This window comes from Pelodiscus sinensis, chromosome 6 (genome assembly GCF_049634645.1).
Source record: "Pelodiscus sinensis isolate JC-2024 chromosome 6, ASM4963464v1, whole genome shotgun sequence".
NCBI lineage: Eukaryota > Metazoa > Chordata > Testudines > Trionychidae > Pelodiscus > Pelodiscus sinensis.
In genome coordinates, this window is record NC_134716.1 from 6,034,428 (window position 1) to 6,050,199 (window position 15,772).

A 15,772-nucleotide genomic window follows, 5' to 3' on the forward strand; every position below is an offset into this window, starting at 1 on the left:
ACTATTCAAATTATTCCAGCACCCCTTCCCCAGAGCCTTTTAGGTAGTGTAAGGATAACTATTTTCCACTCGGCATTGTTGTGATGGTCGTCTTTTATCCTTTGAATCACATGTCTGTGATGACTGACGTTGCAACTTTTGCGGGGCCAAACAGGCCCAAGCATCTAATATCGGGAAACCTGTAAACAATCTTCCTATGTTTGATCTTGTTACGGTGAAGTTGATTGCGCAAGGCATGAGTTTTCACTTAGTTTCTGGCAGCTGGTCTTCCATAGAAGAAGGCCGAGAGACGTGTCCAGTACCAAACATTGTTACTTTTAATAAGCTGGCTCCATTTTTTTTAAATTAAGATGTGGCAACTTATCTGTGGTCTGCCTTTAATTTTCCAATTTTGAAATATGCGCCAGTAATTCCAACAGCTCTCTCAGCTGTTTTTAAAGGTGAAGTCTTATTTCTCATTCATGGATTTGGAGTCCTGAGGCAAAAGATCAATTGAATTATTACCATGAAAACTGCCTGTATTAGGGCAGGTCGAACTAATAAAACCACCTGGTGTTCTTGTGGAATTCACATAACCCAGGTCTGGTTTGTTTGCAAAAGTCAAAATTATTTTAGATCATTTTAAGCTTTGTCGTTGCTGCCAAAAAAAAGTCTCTTGGGCCACCGGATAACTAAGGGCTGTTAGCGGTCCTACTGTGAAACTCCGTGGCAGCAAAACACTATTGTTTTTCACTGCATGGCAGCTAGACAAACTGAACTGTAGATGTGGACATGTTGTTGACCTAGCCTAGGTACCTTACAATGGAAATGACAGTGGATCATCTCCAGTAGGGTGTTAAAGTGGGATAGCTAACAAGTGTCAGCTATCCTGCTGTAGCTGAAAACATCTTCTTTGCAGTGAAGACACAGCCTTGGAGAACAGGTGCAGCCAGTAGCACTTTTATCGGTTGCTCTGACAGTAGTGGTTTGTATGTGTGAGTGTCAAGGTCTCAAGAAGAAAACACCCAGCGCTTTTCTGAGAATTTTAAGTCCTGGCTCACCAAAAGGTTCTAACCCGTCCCAACTCTTGTGAAGTTTCCCTCTATCTCATAAAAGTACAGTTCTCACGTTAGATTGTTTTCCCTTTGAAGAATAGATGGTCTCGCAAGTTGTCTAGTTGCTTGAATTATGAGCATTGCACCGACCCTACTGCGATAAATGATTTGCGTGTGACAAGGACACACACATGGTACAGGGCCAAATTAAGCATGAGCATCAGTGGCTGCAATTTCACTGACATGAAAGAAGATGCAACTCAAATGACCAGAATAGAATATAGCATGTGTATGTCTCACGCTGGCTGTGTGTGCGTTCACATGGATTTCCTGCTTTTTGTGGAGCTTCATAGAGCGCCTGGTTTTTATAACAAGGCAGTCAAATCAATTTTAGCATACACTAAGTCAGCAGTTCTCAGACATTTTAGTGGGGTTGCGAGGGGTGGCTTATATTTGCTGGGTTCTGGGGCTGGAGCTGAAGCCTGGGAGCTACTGCCAAGGGCCAAAGTCCAAGGACTTTAAACCTGGAGGGGAAGGCTCAGATTACGGTTCCTTGCCTAGTGCGGAAGCCCCTGTCCTTGGACTTTGCCCCTCTACCCTGTCCAGGGCATTGGTGCTTTGGCTTTGACCTCCCACCCCCTCACCTGGGGCAGTGGAACTTGGACAGACTCAGGCCAGGTCTTCACTTGCCACATCGAAGATCAATCTTCTAGCAGTCAGTATAGCAGGTCTAGTTAAGACCCACTAAGTGGAATGCTGAGGGTGGCTCCACTCAGGTGCCGGTACCCCGAGCAGTTGTGAGGAGTAAGGAAAGCTGATGGGAGCATTTGTTCCAATCAGCCTCCCTCTGTGAAGACGGCGCCAAGCTTGGCTTAAGGTAAGCTGACTACAGCTATTTATTTTACGTAGCTGCAGTTGCGTATCTTAACCTGACCTTCCAGGTCTAGTGTAGATTTGGCCTTAAGACTTTGATCCTTCCCCCCCCCTCACCTCCTGGGGCTGTATAGTAATTTTTGTTGTCATAAGAAGGTCAAGGTGCAATGGCGTTTGAGACCCCCTTTACTAAGTAGACTTCACTTTGTGAAGTGAAGCTTAAATTACAGCAAGGGAGGTTTAGGTTGAACATTAGGAAAAAGTTCCGCACTGTCAGGGTGGTTAAACACTGGAATAAGTTGCCTAGGGAGGTTGTGGAATCTCCATCTCTGGAGATATTTAAGAGCAGACATCTAGCAGGAATGATCTAGACAGTGCTTGGTCCTGCCGTGAGGGCAGGGGCCTGGACTCGATAATCTCTGGAGATCTCTTCCAGTTCTAAGATTTTAGGATACTATGAAGCTCATGTCAAACTCATAATATTGCCTACCGTGTATATCCAGACACTAGCAGAGATGTTCAGGTTTTTTTTTTATTGCTCCTCTTCAGATTGTGATTATATTATTGCTGGGACACATGGCATCTCTGATCACATACTTTCTTTCCCCGAAACCTCCATTTTGTGACATGGCTGTATCTTTCTGAATTTCTTGATTATTCATGCAGTCCTATATGTTACTCCTTTTCAGTCTGGGTAAATTGAGATCGGGAAGCTGGATAATGGCCAAATGTGGCAATGCTCCATGTATGACCATCATACACAGCCAACTTGAATTGTGTTTGAGTGATAGATGCAGCAATTTTTTATACATTTTGTTTTCAAAAAGTAATGAAGACGTAACATACTGGGGATTTGACTGAACAGTCTTTGCCCACGCACTGGAAGTAGTAATTAGTTTTACAGTCTACACCAGCAAAGGCAACCTTGGCTAGCAAGTGGGCTGCATGACTGGCCCGTCTTCATTTCAGTGGGCCACAAGATTGTCGTAACCAAGATGATCTCCCGGGATAGGGTAGTTTTGCTCCTTGCAGTTTTGTACAGAGTTAGCGGAGTGTGTGGATTGAATCGTGGCAGCTCTTGGCTTGGATGCAGAGGGAACTCATGGCTTTCACAGTCAATGCCGGGTGAAATCTCTCCATGTGCCCTTGCTTTATGTGCATGTCCCGTTAGTAATACTGGTAGGAAAAATCGACACGGGTGGAAACCCATGGAATCTGACAACCTTGGTAAACAAAACATCTCACGGGCTACACATAGAACCCAGATGGTTTGCAAGGCACCCTCTGGCTGCAAGTTGCCAAGTACGCAAAGTGGAACATAAGAACATAAAAATAGCCATACTGGGTCAGACCAAAGGTCCATCTAGCCTAGTATCCTGTCTGCTGACAGTAGCCAATGCCAGGTGTCCCAGAATTAACTAAGGAAGGGGGCTACTGCAATTTATGGAATGCCATGAAAACCCACAAAAATAAAAAAGACTAGGTAGGAAAATATATTTTGTTTTTATTTTTAATACAAACTGGAAGGGGAAAAAATCCAGCAAAAGTCCTAAGAAGATTGAGGTTGCTGTGAAAGAAGCCACTTTAGGTTGTCTTTGAAAGAAACCACTGCCTCCCATGACATTGCACGGGGATAGCTGATGGCACCAATTTGATCTTTCATTTCCTACTTATTTCTATGCTATGAATATAAACCACAAGACACACCCTTTTTCTAGCACCAGGCTTCCACTTCTATTCAGGTTTCCATTTTTCAAACATGTCTACTTTTCAATTTCTAGAAAATTCCATAATTTTATTCAGCGGGTCACATAATCTAGGTGTCTTCGATGGTTAAATGCAGATATTGTTTTAAAAAAAAATCAACTTAGGAATGTCAAGAAGCCACACTCTTGTAGGCTAAATAAAGTATTTCACTAGTAATCTAATCGCTAGTGGGAGAAGGTTCTGCAACTGTAAAGACTGGCATCTTTTAAAATCTAGATTTCTGTGTCAGGAAAAAATGCATTCCCCGGTGTTACTCAGGAGATTTCAGGTTCTATTTCTTGAAGATTTTGTAATGTCTATAATTAGGTGCTGGTGAATCACATTGCTGTAGTGTTTCATAGTTTATTTCTGGGAGGTTAGTCTCCAACAGACAAAAAAAAAAAAAAGACGACCAATGATGAGGCCTCCTGCACTTTGTTACAGGAGAAGTTTGCTCAGACAACAGGAATCCAATCTCTACTAAACCCCCTTTGTTCACGCTGATCTGTTTAGGCCAAACACAATGAGTCTCCAAGGGAATTTTGTCAAGTTGTAGCAGGTTTAGCAGCGGTGCAGCTATAATAAACTGTACAACCCTAGAGTGGCTCTGAATTCACTTCGCCCTGGCAATAAAGAAAGTTAAAGTGAACAAAATGAAAACTGTGTTTGCCTTCTGTACACTGGAGCTAAAGAAGTGCCTGATCTTCCGAGTGTTGGCAAACTCAGGCAACTGGAGTACGCATTTTTTGAATGTGATACTAAAACTGTGCTAGCTGCTCAGTGTGGGCTCTGCGTGACCTTTTCAGTTGTGGTTGTTCATGTATGTATTCTTAACTTCTAGAAGCAACGCTGGCTCCATCGCAAAATGTAACAGATGGGTCGTCGATCCTAGAAGCTCAGTGTTGAGGTCAATACTTCAGGCGTCACAATGAATTTTGTATGTTGAAGCCCCAAAGCCACACACCTAACACAAAAACAACCCCCTCAAAACTATTTGTGTTGCCAGTCTCTAGGATCCTATGATTGTCAGTTGTGTCTTCTGTATTTTGCTATGCATTTAAGACCAAGAAATACCAATGAAGAATAGATCTGTTTCCCTTTTCTCTCTACATGGAAAGGTGTGGAGAAGAAAGTAGAGGGAATGGGAGACTCCAGCCTGAAGCTTTAAAACTACAAACACTTGGGAATCTGTTTGCTCAAGTTTCTTTTAAGTTGGAAAATCAGAGTGCCTCTTTTTTCCTATGAAACAGCCCTCTAATTTAAGAGAAAGTTGCCCTCTATGTAGACCAAACAAACTTAGACAGTGGTGTATTTAAATGTTTTCCCTATTTGCATGAGAAGAATAGCCTGACATTTCTATGGGTACTTTAGAAGCTATTGTATATGTAGTTAACATGGTCACAATGCCCGGGGTTGAATATTTTAGAGGTCTTGCTTCATGTATGGATTCCTTGAATGATTTGTTATTTTGGGGCTTCTTGCTTTTGGTTGGTTTGTTTGTTTGTTTGTTTAAAACTTTGCTTTGGTTTCTCAGAAGCTTCCTGTTCCGCTTTTGAGTTTGCTGATTTGGTAACAAAAATAACTAACTCTTGTTGTCACAGTATCTGGAAATAAAACAGAGTGGTATTTACTAAAAAATCAGAATGGAGAAGACCGTGTTACTATGTGTACCTACAGAATGTGTTGGGTTGGCTGCCTGTTCATGATGGACAATTGTGCAAATCTTGCTTTGTCTCCTTTATTTGGTGCGTGCTTGACAGAGTATTAACATCTGCACTGCTCTTTTTTGCTGGCTGATAGATGAGTCTCTCTCAGTTCCACATCCCTCCCAGACAAGGGGAAAAAAATCAGAGCGCATCACATTTCAGTTTCTCTGGGAAGTTTAGTCCAAGGTACAAGTTTCTGGGTCCCCCCCCCCCTTCATACAGTGCTTGAATTTGAAAGAGAAATGTGTAAATAGTAGCCAAACCGCATCTCTGATTTCAGAGGGGTAGCTGTGTTAGTAACAATGTTAAAAACAATTGGTCCCTAAGCTCCTTGGAGACTCATCAAAATATATAGAATCATGAGCTTCTGTGGGCAAAACCCACTTCACCAGATGAATTAAGAGTGGCTTTTGCCCACAAAAACTCATGATTCTATATATTTTGGTGAGTCTTCAAGATGCCACAGGACCACTTGGGTTTTTTCTGTGACTTCAGTATATGCTGGGTGACAACATCCAGTTGAAGGCCCTTTCATTTCCCTGTACCTGAGGGTGTTTGTTCCTTTCTGCTATGAGATTATCCTCTTCCCTGACTCAGTGCTGGTTTTGTGGGAGAGGTCCTAGTGACATTAAAGCTAGAACCCATTAGAAAGGCTCTTTCATCATCTTTTTGTTTTTAATCAGTAGCTTTTGCTGACCTCATAACCCTTTAACTTGCTTTGTAGCAGAACAACAACTCGCCTCCTTGAGACTAACTTCAGAAAATGCCCGAGTATTAATGAACTGGGACTATATAGAATGGAGATGCTCTGCTGAGGCTTTTCTTGTTCAGAACCTCAATTTTTCTCCCCTCAGGTTGTTATTTTGCAAACCAGTCCCAAAAGTTCCCAAAAGTCACACACAGCAGCAAGCCTTTTGTTACTTGTCTTTCTGAAGCAACTGAAGGTTTAAGGAAAGAGATGTTTTGTTTTTCCTCTCTTCCACACAATGGAGCTTTCAGAGAACCTCTTTTAATAGCGACAGCCTTTGTGTTGAAGGGTGTGTCAGTTGGCAAAGTTTGCTGATGCAGACAGACTGGCTGGTGATTAACAAAGGTCATTAGACTTTGGAATCTGGCAAGCAGAGTCAGATGGTATGTCTTCTGTGCATAGAAGGATGAATCCCAAGAGGCTGAGGCATTCTGGAAGCTTCCTTCCCCCCCTCCTCATCCCCCTCCTCCTGTTTAAGAGAACATGCTGTGTGCTGCTTCAGTCTGTAGGACAGTTTGGACAAGTGTCTTGCTTCAGCAGTACTGTTGTGCTGGAACTAATCAACACATTTATCATTCATGGGAGAAAAGAGCCTTCAGAGATCTTTGCAAATGGTCGGTTAGGGAGAAAAGGTGCTGCTTTTGACAGTGCACGGGAACAGTGAATTCTCAGTTGAATGGAGTAAATTGTAAGAAGAAGGCAGGTCCTGTTCTTGTGATGCTGCTTTTTCTAGCATCACCCTCCCCAAAGGGGGAAAAAATATCTGGTGTGCTTGAGATGAAGCTCAGATATGTGAGGCCATGTTGTGCACAGGCTAGGAGCTAGGAGCCTCTGTCTGAGTGCATGAGTTGTCTGAGCTAAAATGGCTGCTCCTACAGCTCAGAGGACTAGGGCAGCTTAGTGAGTCTTAAAGCTTCAGTGACGCAGAAGCTCATATCTCTTGAAAGTGTGATAAACACATTCAGCAGAGCTGTGGCTTGTTTGGCTGAGATGAAAGGACTCAGCTTGGGGGGATGGGCACTTGAAAACTGGATGATCTGCTTTTTCTGTGAAGTGCTCTGAATGCAGGAGTCGTCTGCTCCATGGAAAAATTTTTGTTTTCAGGTCTAATGGACTGTGCTAAAGGAGACTGTGGGGTGGGGCTTTGCTCACTTGCTGTAATTTGATCCAGAGCAGAGATAGCAACCTCTTCCACACAATTTGGTCTGGTACTTGCTTGTAAAAAACTGGAGTATCTTGATTATTATAACTTTGCTAGCTGAAGAGAAGCTAGTGCAGCGTTCCTTTTTTTAAAAGGGGGACTAAAGAGAGAAAAGGACAAAATGCAGTGTGCACAGTATTGTAGGTAAACATCTGAAGTGTCTGTGTTCTCAGTCTGCCCAGAATTTGACTTGCCAGAAGTTTATGTTAGCAGGCTATCAGAAGGAACATTCTTGTATGTAAAATCCTGATGCAATGCCCTCGTTTTATTGCATTGACACATATTATTGGACTTTGATCTTTCTGGAGAAGCAATTTTATATTCTGAAATAAATGAATGGAATTTTCATCATAAAATATTTGGCTGCCGGTCCTTCTGTCGGTCCTGTGGAACTCCTAGGTTAATGTAGCCCAGTGGAGCATGAAGAAAACGTAAAGAAGTAATGCATTCATTAAGATCAGCTGCTACTGTGCCTAAGAAAGCTATGGAATAGGAGGTCCTCTGCCTTTGACGTTTCCTATGTTTATATATTCTTTCCTCTACAGCAGTCCATACATGTTGTGCCCAGAAACAAATTCTTCTCCAGAATTATGTCTCCCTGGATTAATTGTTCATGTACTGAATCACAGAACTTGACTGTATGAAGATCAGTTTATTATGTCATATATGAACTTGAGGTTGGTGAGGAATCAAGGAAGTCCTGAAGCTTTGGGGAGGGATCTTTTAAATTTGTATTTCCATTGTGCTACGTGATATTTTTATTAAGACATCCCTTTCTCTCCACTTCCGCCACCCCATTAAAAACCTGATCCCAGAGACAGGGTACGACTGTGGGCGTGGTTATGGGAATTGCACCCAAGATTGTAGCTCTCCTCTGTATGCTGCATAGCCTCTTCACAATTCCACTAATCTATCGCATGTCAGTGTATATGGATCTCTCCTTGCTGTAGTGTCTCTTTTTTCCCCCCATCAAGGTCAAAACTGACTCAATGTTTACACTAATTGACAATGCAGAATTTCCAGTGGAGGCTTTCTGGCCTTTGGCCGTGAAGTAGTCAGGAGTTGCCTACAGGAAGGATAGCGCTGGTTGCAAAGAGGCAGAAGTGTTACTTTCTAATAATAAATGTCATTGGGTGAATGACTGGGAATAATGGAGCTGTACATCTCCCATGTGTTTCCTTCCTCTTTATGAGAGAGAGCCTGTCAATGTAACAATAAGCCCATATATAGAAAAGACCCGAGTAAGGGAAAAGCCAAGAAGGCCAGGTCTACTGAATCAACATCTAGTGGTCAGAAGGCTTGACTGTTTGGTAAGCTATTTAGGTAGGACCTTCTGGCTATCTTAATTTCCTTGATGCCTTCCAACATACTGAGTAAAAGTTGGATTCTTTAATGGTAGCAATTCTGGAGGTCACTAAGGGTTTGTCTAGAATACAGGCATCTGTTGACAGAGGCTTTGTCGACAGATACTGTTGACAAAGAGCATCTAGACTACATCCAGTTCTGTCGACAAAGCAAGCCACTTTGTTGACATGAGAGTGTAGACACAAAGGACAGTGTAGATGCAATAACACCTTCTGTCAACAGAACTCTGCCAACAAAAGGCGTTATTCTTCGTAGAATGAGGTTTCCCACCATTGACAAAACTGCTGCGTTCTGTCGACGTTACGTCGACCGAACTCGGTGGTAGTGTAGACGCTGGTATAGTTTTGTTGATAGAAGTCCACTTTTGTCAACAAAACCCTGTAGTCTAGACACACCCTAAATCTTGTAGTCTCCAGCTTGCTTTTATACATTAGTCACAGTTCACCAAATGCTGTTTTGTTTTTTTTAAATAACAAGTGCCTCTCCCCATTTCTTTCAGAATTTCCTGATGTAAAAGTATTATCTAGAACCATGGAGGTGCTGCAATGCGATGGCTGCGATTTTCGAGCTCCATCCTACGAAGACCTTAAAGCTCACATTCAAGATGTGCACACTGCTTTTTTGCAGCCAACAGACGTTTCTGAGGAAAGTCCCAGCCAACCAAGGTCTGGCTCCATGAATGCTAGCAACCAGACAGAGGTTGAATTTTCTTCTGTAAAGGATGAATTTACAATTGCAGATGAAATTGCAGGTAAATGTAAACCTTCTTTCTTGTTGCCTGTCCTGGCATACTTTAATTTTTAATTTTCATTAATGTAATGACACTGAAGTCAGTATTGTTTAATTTCAGCCTTATCAGTTCTAATTATGTGACCTCTGAAATGGGTGGATGATTTTTTTATCATCAGGAATTTTAGAAGTGGATTTTCTTGTGAGCTTCTGAAGCTAGTGTGTTTGAGAAACTTTATTCTAGACATTAATACAAATTCCACATTATGTCCCATGTATTAGAAATTTTTTAAGCTACAAAGGAGTATTGTAAATGAGATAGTCTGGTGTATTCCATGTATTGGAACACTGATGTGATTTTTGTTGAATATTGTATCAGACTGGTAAGTCTTGAGGAAGAAATTTCATGTATTAATTTCTTGTTTGCTTTTTTTCCTTTTTAGGGCAAAATGCAGCTCAGATGGGGACTGGAAGTTATTATAGCCATAGCCAGAGTTTTTATAGCCAGCACATGGCCCCAAATCCTAAACCAACGAACAAGTTTTTCCAGTGCAAATTCTGTGTGCGTTACTTCAGATCCAAAAACCTTCTCATAGAACATACCCGAAAGGTGCATGGCACACAAGCTGGAGGGAGCTCGGTGGGGCCGCCGGCCGCTGGATCCTTAAATTACAATATCATGATGCATGAAGGCTTTGGCAAGGTTTTCTCTTGCCAATTCTGCACCTACAAATCGCCGAGGCGCGCCAGGATTATTAAGCACCAGAAAATGTATCACAAAAATAACCTGAAGGAGAGTTCAACTCCCCCTGCTGCGGCAGCTGCCATATCGGAGGCTGGCTCTGCGTCCGTGCCGGTGCAGGAATCCTGCAAGGAGCTGCCTGCTGAAGTAGTAGAGCGTAGCATCTTGGAATCCATGGTGAAGCCTTTAACAAAGTCCAGGGGCAACTTTTGCTGTGAATGGTGCAGCTATCAAACCCCTCGAAGGGAACGTTGGTGTGACCACATGATGAAGAAGCATCGCAGCATGGTAAAAATACTGTCAAGCCTCCGACAGCAACAGGATGGAGCTGGTTTGCCTGATGTGCAGAACAAGACTGCGCCAAACCCCGTCCCAAACTCCAACTATATTTCTATGAATGCTACAGGGCGTGAGATGCCAAATGCCAGTGTCTCAAATTTCAGAGGCTCTATGAGTAACTCCCTTATCAGACCCAATTCTTCTACATCCTCAAAATTTTCTTCTGTGTCTTATCCTCAAATGAAGCCTAAGTCACCTCACAACGCTGGCATGGTTAATTTGTCTGACAGATCCCGCTATGGAATGGCTGACATGACAAATTCTTCTGCTGACCTGGAAACGAATAGCATGCTAAACGATTCCAGCTCTGACGAAGAGCTCAATGACATGGACAATGAGAACGGCTTGAACTCCATGGATCACCAGACCTCAGGAATGTCTGCAGAACAGCTGATGGGATCTGATGGCAACAAATTATTGGAAACCAAGGGAATACCCTTTAGAAGATACATGAACAGGTTCCAGTGTCCTTTTTGCCCTTTCCTCACTATGCACCGCCGAAGTATCTCCCGCCATATTGAAAACATCCATCTCTCTGGGAAGACAGCTGTATACAAGTGTGACGAATGTCCTTTCACTTGTAAGAGTTCGTTAAAACTTGGGGCTCATAAACAATGTCATACAGGTACAACATCCGATTGGGACACTGTGAATTCCCAGAGTGAAAGCATAGCCTCCTCTTTGAATGAAAGCACCGTGTCGTATGAAAGTGGAAATATCAATGGCAGGAAGTCGGGGGGAATGTTGGAATCGGTGCAGCAGCAGCAGTCCCCGCAATCCCACTCGCAGCACCCCTATAAGTGTACCCTGTGCAACTACTCCACAACTACTTTGAAAGGTCTCCGAGTCCATCAGCAACACAAGCATTCTTTTTGTGATAACTTACCAAAATACGAGGGACCGACATCCAACGCGCCCCAAGAGAATGAGACGGACACCCACACTGCCTCCAGCACTGTGAAGAAAAGCCAGACCTCAATTCTTGGGTTGTCTTCTAAAAATAACTTTGTAGCTAAGGGCTCTCGAAAACTGACAAACGATTTCCCGCTCGATCTGTCGCCTGTGAAGAAGAGAACTAGAATTGATGAAATAGCGAGCAACCTACAGAGCAAGATTAACCAGAACAAGCAACAAGAAGATGCAGTGATTAATGTAGAGGATGACGAAGAGGAGGAGGAAGACAATGAAGTGGAGATAGAAGTGGAACTGGACAAGGAAGAAGAACAAACGGAGCCGTTAATCGAGGTGTCTAGTTCCTATGCGCCCCAGCAAATGTGGGGGAGAGACACTAATGATTCCCAGAAGGAGGCTAATTTCAGAAACATGCCGCATGATTATAATTCCACCAATGGGGCAGAAATTGAGCTAACTTTATCTGAAGATGAGGAAGATTATTATTGCTCTTCTGTCAACATGAAGGATCACCAAGGGACTAACGCATCTCTTCTGGGCAGCCAGTCGAGCATGTATGGTTCCGATCAAAACAGTGAGAATGCAGAGTTTAACGATTCTGGACGACTTTATTATTGCAAACACTGTGACTTCAGCAACAAATCTGCCAGGAGTGTTAGCACCCACTACCAACGGATGCACCCTTACATTAAGTTCAGCTTTAGGTATATCTTGGACCCTAATGATCACAGTGCTGTGTACAGATGCCTTGAATGTTACATTGACTACACCAACTTTGAAGACCTGCAGCAGCATTATGGTGAGCACCACCCCGAAGCTATGAATGTACTCAACTTTGATCATTCAGATCTCATCTACCGCTGCCGCTTCTGCTCTTACACTAGCCCGAATGTTAGAAGCTTGATGCCACACTACCAAAGAATGCACCCAACTGTTAAAATTAACAATGCCATGATATTTTCGAGCTATGTAGTCGAGCAGCAAGAAGGGTTAAATGCAGAATCGCAAACCCTGAGGGAGATCTTGAATTCGGCTCCTAAGACCTTGGCAACATCCACTCCGGTGGCCCGTGGGGTGGGCGTGCCTGGTACATTTAACAAAAATGCTTCCAAGAGTTTTAGTCCCGAGTGTGAAAATCAAAAAGAGCCTTCAGTAAATAGTGTTGTGGTATATGACTGTGATGTGTGTTCGTTTGCAAGCCCTAACATGCATTCGGTTCTGGTACATTACCAGAAAAAACACCCTGAAGAAAAGGCTTCGTATTTCAGGATTCAGAAGACTATGCGGGTGGTGTCTGTTGACAGGGGTTCTGCACTGGCTCAACTCTCCTTTGAGCTGGGAACTCCTATCTCCCCAAAGCTGCCCAACATGGCATCGCAGCCACCACCTCCCCCGCCGCCGCCACCGGACCTCACCACTGAGCTCTACTACTGCAAGCACTGTTCCTATAGCAACCGCTCGGTGGTGGGAGTGCTTGTCCACTACCAGAAGAGGCACCCAGAAATAAAGGTCACTGCAAAGTACATTAGGCAGACGCCCCCCACCGCAGCAATGATGAGGGGTGGGGAGATGCCTCCTGGCCTTCAAAGGCCACCAGCATCTATGCAGTCGCTGAACAGGGGCGGCTCTGAGAACTCGACGGCTCCCCTCGAAAATGAAATGTTCTTCTGTCAGCACTGCGATTATGGAAATCGGACGGTTAAAGGAGTGCTCATTCACTACCAAAAGAAGCATCGCGACTTCAAAGCCAACGCAGACGTGATCAGACAGCACACGGCCACAATTAGGAGCCTTTGTGATCGTGGCCAGAAAAAATTGTCCAGCAGCACGCCTGCATCATCTTCCAATTCAGAGCGTGACAAGACTAAACTAAGAGCGCTCAAATGCAGGCAGTGTTCCTACACATCACCTTATTTTTATGCACTGAGGAAGCATATTAAGAAGGACCACCCCAGCCTGAAGGCCACAGTTACATCCATTTTACGATGGGCATTTTTGGACGGCTTAATAGAAGCTGGTTATCACTGTGAATGGTGTATTTATTCCCATACAGAGCCTAGCGGTTTACTCGTGCATTACCAAAGGAGACATCCCGAGCATTATGTTGACTATACGTACATGGCCACTAAGCTCTGGGCAGGTCCAGACCCTTCGCCTCCAGCCCTAATGATGCCGTCAGAGGCAAAAACCTATAGATGCCGAGACTGCATTTTTGAAGCATCTTCCATTTGGGACATTACCAATCACTATCAGGCTTTTCATCCTTGGGCCATGAATGGGGATGAATCTGTGTTGCTGGATATCATCAAGGAAAAAGACGCCGCTGAGAAAGTTGGCCCCCTGTCCGACGAAGTCGGGACGAGGGTTAATTCTGAAGACCAGATAACCACGTCACAGATGGAACAGGACATGGAATGTGCAGAGGACTCCAGCCTCCCGCAAGAAAAAAATGCCCATCTAGCCTCCGCAAACCCTGCGATCTCTTCCACGCCGTACCAGTGCACGGTATGCCAGTCCGAATACAATAACTTGCACGGCCTCCTGACGCATTACGGCAAAAAGCACCCTGGCATGAAAGTGAAAGCCGCAGATTTTGCCCAGGACATAGACATTAACCCAGGGGCTGTGTACAAGTGCAGGCATTGCCCATACATTAATACACGCATCCACGGCGTCCTTACACACTACCAGAAAAGGCATCCATCCATAAAGGTCACCGCTGAGGATTTTGTGCATGATGTGGAGCAGTCGAATGACATGGCCCAGAATGACGTGGAAGAGACGAGTAGGATTTTCAAGCAAGGGTATGGTGCTTACAGATGCAAATTATGCCCTTACACCCATGGCACTTTGGAGAAGCTTAAAATTCACTATGAAAAATACCACAACCAACCCGAATTTGATGTGTTTGCGCAGTCGCCGCCCAAGGTGTCTGCGTCGATGGAACTGGAGAGTGCCCCCGACATAAAGGCATCCCCGGAAATTGCTGCTGAGGAGGTCGGAGAAATCTCCCTGCCGGCTTCTCATTTCTCCGCCTCTCATCTCGTGTCCCACACGGTGTTCCGCTGCCAGCTGTGCAAGTATTTCTGCTCCACCCGGAAAGGAATAGCCAGGCACTACCGCATCAAGCACAACAATGTCCGGGCGCAGCCAGAAGGCAAAAACAACCTCTTCAAATGCGCGTTGTGCTCCTACACCAACCCCATCCGCAAAGGGCTTGCGGCACACTACCAGAAACGGCACGACATTGACGCTTATTACACCCATTGCCTGGCGGCCTCCCGGACGGTAAGTGACAAGCCCAGCAAAGTGATCATTCCCTCTCCTCCCAAAGACACCTCTCCACAGCTGAGCGAGGAGCTGAGGAGGGCGGTGGAAAAGAAAAAGTGCTCGCTTTGTTCCTTCCAGTCCTTCAGCAAAAAAGGCATCGTGTCGCACTACATGAAGCGTCACCCGGGCGTTTTCCCTAAGAAGCAGCATGCAAGCAAGCTGGGGGGCTACTTTACAGCAGTGTATGCGGATGAGCACGAGAAGCAGACTCTGGGAGAGGAAAGGAATGAGTTCGAAAAGCCTGAGGTGGAGAATGAGGCTCAAGAAATCGAGTGGCTCCCTTTCCGGTGCATCAAATGTTTCAAACTGTCCTTCAGCACGGCTGAGCTGCTGTGCATGCATTACACAGAGCACCACAGCAGGGATTTGAAGAGAGACTTTACCATTCTGGGATGTGGCACTCGCTCTCAGAGCTCTGGCTATCAGTGCAAGCACTGCGATAGCAAGCTGCAGAGCCTGGCAGAACTGGCCACGCACTTGAGCGGCCACAACGAGGAATTCCAGAAGCGTGCCAAGCGTCAAGAGCGGCGGAAACAGCTTTTGAGCAAGCAGAAATACACAGATGGGGCTTTTGCAGATTTCAAACAAGAGAGGGTAAGAGAGAGAGAGAGTGAGTGTGTGTGCTTTCAACACCAGACCCACCTCCCCAACACCTCAGCTTTTTATTATTATTTGTGTCCGCATGCATGCATATACTCTTTGGCTCCCACACAGCTACAGGGAACCTAATGACTTAGTGTGCCAATGAGCTCTCTCAATCAATTAAACGTTCTAGCTTGATTATATCTCCCCCACACCATGCCATTCTGTATCTCTTTGGAGAGCTTCCTAGGGGATTTCTATTCCCTCCTCTCCTCCTACGATTAGCCTCCTTATCTGGCACTTAATTACGTGCCTTTCTATTACAAGACTACTGGCCTCTGTCTCGCTTCCAACCCCTCCACCTCTTCCTCCCCCTGGTCATCGTCATTTGTTAGAACACAAATTTCCTTTTCAGGAATAGCTCAATAAGGCACAGTGTCAGCATGATGGGGGTAATATATCTGA

At 44.5% G+C, this 15,772-nt stretch overlaps 1 protein-coding gene across 8 annotated transcripts in view; it reads left to right on the top strand.

Moving 5' to 3' along the window:
• ZNF462 (zinc finger protein 462) overlaps nucleotides 1-15,772 on the top strand; it is a 108,971-nt gene that overhangs the window by 42,425 nt on the left and 50,774 nt on the right. For all 8 annotated transcript variants that reach the window (XM_075931371.1, XM_075931373.1, XM_075931370.1 and 5 more), the window contains exons 2-3: nucleotides 9,173-9,424; nucleotides 9,846-15,319. In XM_075931371.1, coding sequence (XP_075787486.1) covers nucleotides 9,205-9,424; nucleotides 9,846-15,319 — 5,694 coding nt within the window. In that variant the 5' untranslated portion in view covers nucleotides 9,173-9,204. The remainder of the gene's footprint in view (nucleotides 1-9,172; nucleotides 9,425-9,845; nucleotides 15,320-15,772) is intronic.